The sequence below is a fragment of the Pediculus humanus genome, genomic scaffold (genome assembly GCF_000006295.1).
Source record: "Pediculus humanus corporis 1103172108249 genomic scaffold, whole genome shotgun sequence".
In the NCBI taxonomy this organism is placed as follows: domain Eukaryota; kingdom Metazoa; phylum Arthropoda; class Insecta; order Psocodea; family Pediculidae; genus Pediculus; species Pediculus humanus.
Genome location: NW_002987818.1, coordinates 64289 through 71981, shown reverse-complemented (window position 1 = coordinate 71981; position 7693 = coordinate 64289). Strand labels below are relative to the sequence as shown.

At 28.9% G+C, this 7693-nt stretch overlaps 2 protein-coding genes across 2 annotated transcripts; both read right to left on the bottom strand.

The window, feature by feature from the left end:
* Positions 1-966: 966 nt before the first annotated feature.
* Phum_PHUM466670 (uncharacterized protein) lies at positions 967-2406 on the bottom strand (the record flags this gene model as incomplete). The annotated part of the gene is made up of 3 exons (XM_002430154.1): positions 967-1145; positions 1554-1831; positions 2204-2406. 3 exons carry the CDS (start codon positions 2404-2406, stop codon positions 967-969), a joined length of 660 nt encoding a protein of 219 aa, XP_002430199.1.
* Positions 2407-3804: 1398 nt separating this feature from the next.
* Phum_PHUM466660 (uncharacterized protein) lies at positions 3805-5449 on the bottom strand (the record flags this gene model as incomplete). The annotated part of the gene is made up of 4 exons (XM_002430153.1): positions 3805-3900; positions 4352-4579; positions 4659-4947; positions 5250-5449. 4 exons carry the CDS (start codon positions 5447-5449, stop codon positions 3805-3807), a joined length of 813 nt encoding a protein of 270 aa, XP_002430198.1.
* Positions 5450-7693: the final 2244 nt, after the last annotated feature.

Below are 7693 nucleotides of genomic sequence, written 5' to 3'. Positions count from 1 at the left end.
TTGGAATGAATCGCACGCACCGTCCTTAAGCATGCGAACCACCCCCCGAGAATGACGAGTTTCCGGAAACGAGTCGATCCCCCGCGAGAGGAAATTCCGTTCATCCCACGCAAGAAGATTTCCACGCCGTCCTTCCACTCGCATCCCCGTTTTCCCGGGTAGAATGATGAACCCTGAAAGAAAAGTGCCGAACCCCACACTTTTTTCCTCCCAGAAGGTTGGTAAGGTACAGGTCTGACTCTTCGTCTGCAATCGGGAAAAACGTCCCTCAACCGCCGCGCATCGGGAACAAGTCCCTAAATACCCTGTCGGCCGGCGGAAACGCTGGGTCAGGGTGTCCCGTCGACCGTTTTAAAACAATGCGCAACAAGCAGGATCCGAATTACACGATCAGAGTCATCCGCTGCACCCGGCCTCCAAGTAGCTGGATTGCAGAAGCACGCCACTAACTCCCGGCCCCCTTCTTCTGTCGACCTAAGACAGCAAAAAAAAAAAAAAACAAAGATGTGACTTTCACAGAACTCCTGATCCTGGTTACTCCACAAAAGTTGTTGTGTTCAGGAATAAGATGAACTCAGTTAAGACTTGCGACAAGAATTGATGTGGTTCTATTTGATTTATCATCACTAGATATATTCAGGGATTTATTCCTTAAAGATCAGGAGGGAAAAAATCTGGAATAAAAGTTGAAAAAAAAAAACTCCGGCAATGACTTGTCGTGAATGAAAAAATTGTGATTGAATTTAATAAATAACAAAGGATTACCGTATAAATGATTATTAAAAAAACAAATATATATTAATACATTATTTAATTAAATTTTTACTAAATTATTATTATTATTTATTTTACAAGTGCGATTTTCGAGAGAGAAAAAAAATATTGAATATGAATGACGGGTATTATTATTATTATTATTATTATTATTATTATTATTATTATTATTATTATTATTATTATTTATTCTCATAATTTAACTTCACAGAAATCATTGAAATCATATAAAGGTTGTGTGAAATCACCGATATTAGTAATACCATTTAAATTAATGTCACTTTTTTTTTTATTTTCTTCTTCTTTTATCTGGAAATTTTTTTCTTCTTCGTTGAAAACATCAAAATCCGTTTCAACGAGGCCGTTCCTGTCTAAAAAAAAGGGAATATTTTCATTTGATGGAAATAAAAAGGTATTATTATTATTGGTCTTCGTTTTATTTTTCAAATTTGATATCGTTTCGATGATGGATTGAATTGATTTATTATTATTATTATTATTATTGCTATTATTGCTATTATTATTATTATTATTAATCCAGGTATTTGTTCTGCACAAAGATTGCGGTTTGACGAGTATTAATGAATCGCTGTCGCATTTTGTCAAATTATTTTCGGAAAAGGCACCACTCAAATCCCGTTTAAAAAATTTTTCCAATTTATTATTATTATTATTATTAATTATAGGTAAAAATAATTTCGATTCTAATTTTTTTTTATTTTCAATGGGCTCTCCTTCTTTCCCTTCATTCATTTTTCCAAAATTATCCAAGTCTAAACTTGTGTGAAATGATTTTGATTTTCTTAAATCCAACCAATAATCTTGATTATAATTTAAATGATTGTCTTGCAAGCTTATTTTCCTTAAAAAAGTTTTTCTTTTCAATTCTGCCATTTTACATTGTTTTAATTGTTTTCTATTTGGATCCGTTTCGATTTCTTGTACCCTATTAGATAATAATTTAAGGGTGTTTTCATGTTCCCCCATTGGGTCGAATACACCATTGTAATCTTCTTGATTTATAGTTTTTTGTTTTTTGAAAGAAGACCTCGTGTACCTTCGGATTTTTTCATTTTGATAATATGTTTGTGTATTAATATTATTATCAAACGTTTCCTTGTCTTTGGATTCTTTTAAAAGCAAACAAGAATTTGTATTCTCTTCTCCTTCCTCTTCTTCTTCCTCCCCCTCATCCTCCTCCTCCTCCTCTTCCTCTTCGCGTAATGGATTTTTTTTATCCTTTTTTTCTGTTGATATTTCCTCAGAATTTTTGCATTCTAACAAATTTGTTTTATCCTTTTCCTCGTACGTGTTTTCCCTTTTTTCAATATTAAAAAAATTATCATAATCTCTTAGTGAAAAATATTTTTTCTTTTTTAAAGTGTAACTATTATTATTATTTTTTTTTTTTTCTCGAATGTTTTTCAACCGAATTTTATCGTTTACACAAAATTGTGGTGTCACAATGGAAATAACGTCTTTCGTCGGAATATTTTCGCGCCGGGGTTGTGTTACTTGGCACAAAGGAATCGATTCAGCCGAAAAATAGGCACGAATGTTATTTAATTGAACTTGTCGAGAAACTTCACAAGGCTGGGAAGTTTTTATGTAGGAGGGCAACGTTGACGTCATTCCTGTTTTTGATCTATGATTCCACTTTGATGATGATGATGATGATGATAAATACTTGTTTGCGGAGGATCGTTCGTCGAAAAATCGAGGCGACCACCGCAAATGCTGAATTCAAATAATTACATGAAAAGAAAAAAAAAAACATGGTGTCAAACGAAGATGCATGTAAAAGTAATAACTATGTTGTCTAGCATGAAAGTGTATTACGTATAAGCAGTAACAATAACAAGGTGAAAGAAAGGAGTGCATTATCATGGTTTTTTTTTTTTTTTTAAATGAAAAAGTCAAAAAATCTTACTGAATGTTATGTATCATCTACTCGGTGCAACAAAGCAAAACGGCAACCGCAGTCTCTTGTCCTATCAGGCCGATTAAAATGAAGACAGTGATCGACAAGGCAGCAACTGTCCTGAATCATGCAAAACATACGTTGACAATCGGTTAGTATCTGTAACACCCATAATTTTTCTCGTCTAACTTATTTTATGTTTTATTTTTCCTAACAAAAGTGTTTTTTTGATATGTTTTTATATCGGAAAATTTTAAATAAATAATAATTATTCGTTTAATTAATTAAAATTTGTAGCCAAATAATAATAGAAAGAAAAAAAAATGTATGCATATATGTATAAAAATAATTTTGTCAATAAATAATATCTCAAATAAATTTATTTAAAAAACTCAATTTGACGTTGATTTAATTTAAAAATTATTCCTTTCCTTTCCTTTTTGTATTTTTCCAACCGATAATTTCAATAATAAATATATTTTAAAGCATGCATTACTCTCTCTCACCCGCGCGCGCGCACACACACACAAATTTTAATAAAAAAAAAAAAAAAAAAAGCCACAAGTTTTTTTAGTGTGTCAATCAAAAGGCTGTTTTTATAAATAATAATAATAATAAAATATGCAAAGAAGGTAACATCAAAACAGCGCACAAAAGCTTACTTTCTAATTTAATAAGCTACAATTTACTCCCATTATTATAAATAAAAAAAAAAGAAAACATCAAAAGCCTTTTTTCTAACATTTATTTATTTATTTAATAAGTCATAAGTCTTCTTTATTTATTTTTTTAAAATTAATTATGAACTCCGAGTGGGAAAAATGAGGATGGATAAAATAAGATGAAAAGAAAAGAAAAAAAAAATTAATCCTAAGAATTATCCCTCTAACTAAATTTATCTTATAAATAATTTAAAAAAAAAAAAAAATTCAAACGTTAATTTTTTCCTCTCATTGGCCTTTCGCTGAGGAAACAAAGAAAGACTTATAGACTTAAATTCAAATAAAAAGGGATATATATATATAAAATATTTGTATGGGTATATGAATGTAGATAAATTATATACATGAGAATAAATTTTAAAAAAAAGTCTCACCGGATTATTGCGTTTATTCATCTATATCAGAATCTTCGTTTGCTCTTGTTCTGTCACCCACAATGCATTCGCAACAACATCGGCACGCTGTCACCTTCTCATATATCGACTGTCAAAAAGATAAACAATCATCGTCTTATACAGTTTTATTTATTTATTATTTTTTTTTAAACAACACCCATTTATTTATTTATTTATTTACACAGCCTTTTGCTTGATACTTATTCAATTGATTGAAATAAAAAAACGAGAGTTTTCGATTCCGATTATAGATTTTCTAATGAAAAATAAAATGTTCATAATTCAACTATAATAAATTATTTATATCTATGTGTGTGTGTGTGTGTGTGTGTGAAATTAATTATGACGTCACGTCGTATAAACGAATAATTATAATTAAAATACCAAAGTATTAAAAAAAAAAAAAAAAAAAAAAAAAAACATTCCGTCACTTTCCTTATATATTATTTTTACTTTACGCTCTCTTCAATATCTATATCATACTACGGTTGGTTATTATATTAAAAAAAAAAAAAGGTTTGACATGACAAAAGATTAACCTGAACGCAGCCTGGACCATCTTGGTGCGTTTGCGAATCGCAATTTCCCGTCCTGTTTGTAATCATTGTCGTACCCGTGCCTGGAACTTTTAAAGATTGTTGAGTTTTATAATCTGGCTGATAAGGTATAAGCATTCTTATTTTCCCCCATCTATGAAAAAACAATGCTATTGCAATTATCCAAACGACGAGTGCAAGCAAAACCAATCCTATTTCTACTCCCTTAACCTGTAAATATAAAATTTTGTCGAATTTTTTAATAAAAAATTTCAAAACAAAAACGCGTGTATGTATGTATATGACTTACTGTCGTAGAAGTCTGAGGTGTGTTTTTCGATCCTATAGCTGTTGGATCAGGATTAACCAATTCTGGTGCGTAAGAATAATGTTTTCGTGGATTTGGTGGTTTAAAAGTGGATTTAGCCGATTCGAGTTCTAAATAGTCTTTGGAAGCATTGGCCGTCTTGAACACTATACGTCGACTTTTGTAATTTTTTCCATTTACGACAGCTGTGACGATGACCTGATATTGAGTGTCTGGCCTGAGTTCCCGAAGAATCACGGAACGACTGTTACCTGCTGCTTGTGTGACGATTCTTGTTTATGTAAAAAAAAAAAAAAAAGAAAAAAATTACTTATGAGTAATGAAGTGTGATGAGAGATCAATCATAATCGTACGGGGAAAAAAAAAAAAAAAGAAAACATCGAACGCGAAAAAGTAAAAAAAAAACATGAAAAAAAGTAAAAAAAAAAAAACAAGTGAGGGGAGGAGGGGGGGGGGGAAACAAAAAAATCTTGAATTAAAGGAAATCAATGTGCAAGGCAACGTCAATTTAACATGAAAATTTGATGATAGCCTAAAAAAACTGTTTGAGTCACGAGTCGTTTTTTATGTTACCTGTCTTCTGCTGGATTGTATGTAACATCGTATCTTTCGACATTTTTCCATTCGGACGACCAGAAAACTTCAACGGTTTTCGAATCGATTATTTGTATGGTTACATTTTCTGGAAAACCTAAACCTGGTTCTTCACTTTTTGAGCCTAAAAGTAAAGCTCCGTGAAAAAGGAAAAAACACAAAACTTTCATTTCACTCATTTTTAAATGCGTATGACTCTGATTTTGTCCACATTTTCTTTTCTTTTCTTTTTCTTTTTCTTTCTCTTTTATTCGTTAATAATGATTAAAAAAAAAAAAAAAAATTGTTGATGTTGACCGATGTCGAGGAGATTTTTAATAATAATAATAATGTTAATTCCCTTTGTAAACACACCACAAACATCGAGTTTTCCTTTCTGAAAATCAATAAATTTTTTTATAAAAAATAATAACAATAACAATAATAATGATATTAAAATTTACAAATTTCATTGTTTTTAATAATAAATAAAAAAAAGGAAACACACATAAGTATATATATATATTAACGTGAAATGAGGATAATTTAAGGAAACCCAAATTAAAAAAAAAAAAAAAAAAAAAAAATTCATCATTTTATTCCATGAATTTTTATTTTCTTAATATAATTATTGATTTTTTTAGCGGTCGATTGAATTTTTTATTTAGTAACCGGGACCAAACAATCATTTTACGTAATTTTTCCGTATAAACCCCCCCCCCTTCCCTTTCCTTCCCCCTACATCCTTTCGTCATCCGTTGTTTACTTTCTTAAACTTTTATTTTTTTTTTTTATTCACTCGTACAAAAATAATAATTTTTTTTTAATTTGGTGATGATTTAATTCCGTCAACACTTGTTGGTTGGTTGGTTACAATTCTACAAAAAATTTTTTTTATAAAAAAAAAAAAGGTCATTAATAATAATAATAATAATAATGCTAGGACGATTTGTATTCGTTTGTTAATTGACTTTAATACACAAAAAAAAAATTTATTAAAAAAAATAATTATTTTATTATTATTATTACTATTTTCCTTGGTAAAAAAAAAAAAAAAAAAAAAAAATTTGGGGGAAAAAGTTATTTATTTACAAGTCCACAAATAAAAATAAATAAATAAATAAATAATTTTTTTATAACTCACCGAAACTTTTATTATACATAGACAAAAAAAAAAAAAAGAAATTTATTTATGGCAATAAAAATTGAAAAAGAAAAAGAAAAAACGACACATGACGGTATAAATATATATTAACAAGTCGATTCACCACCACAAACTAGACAAAATAAAAAATCCTTTTGTGTCATCGGAATCAAAAAAAAAAGAAATTTTCATATTAATTACAACTCGAATAGAATAAAATTTCTGGACACGCGCATTCAATAGTTTATCATATGTTAACTTATTTACTCCCCTCACCCCTACCCCTACCCATCCCTTCATCCCTTCATCCTTTTTTTTTTTTTTTAATAATTATTTGTTTAACAAAAAAAAAAAAAGGAGGAGGAGGAGAAAAATATCTATTATTATAATCATCAAGTTTTTTTTTTTTTTTAAAGAAAATTGGGATAAACGGAGGAGAGGGAGGGTGAGGGGTGGAGGGTGGAGGAACGAATGGGAAAATCCCTTAAATTATTATAATTAATAAAAGAGAAAAAAATAATATTTTTTAATATTATTTTTCATTGATAAAAGTATAATTATTATTGAAATTTATATATACTGTTATGTTCGGTTCGTTTCTTTATATTATAAGTTGCGAACAAGCACTTAAAACTATCACTATAACAAAATTAATATTAATGGATAAGAACTTAATATAGCAAAACTAAGAATCAAAAGAACGCGTGCAAAGCTGTGAAGCTTCCCTTTATAACTTCGGTTTTTCGGTAGTCAATTGTTTCGAATGTCCAACAATCTAACACGAGCAATACTTGCAAATAAAATAAAAGAAAGAGTTTCTAGAACCTTTGCTTCTAAAGAAGAACAATTTGAGTTCATCGTTAGTCTTTTGTCTATAAAAATTTGAAAAATGTGAATATTGAGTACGGGATCATACAATACTATTAAAGTTTGTTAAAAATAATAATAATTTTTATCGTCGGAACATGTAATTTAATAAAATAAATAAACGCCATCATCATCATCATCATCATCATCATTATCATCATCATTATCATTATTAATAATTTAATTTTTTTTTTCTTTCTAAAATTTAAATCGTTTAAATAAATCAAAATAGAATAAACATTATTTAATTTAATTACATTTTGGTCAACAAATACCGCCGCGATTGTATTTGTTTCACTTCATCTTTTTTCTTCGGAAAATTTTTTAACGAGCATTAACAATATTTTATTTTTATTATTATTATTAATAAAATCAACAACTTGAAATAATAATAATTATTTTTGGATAACTTGAAAACCAAAAAAAAAAAATT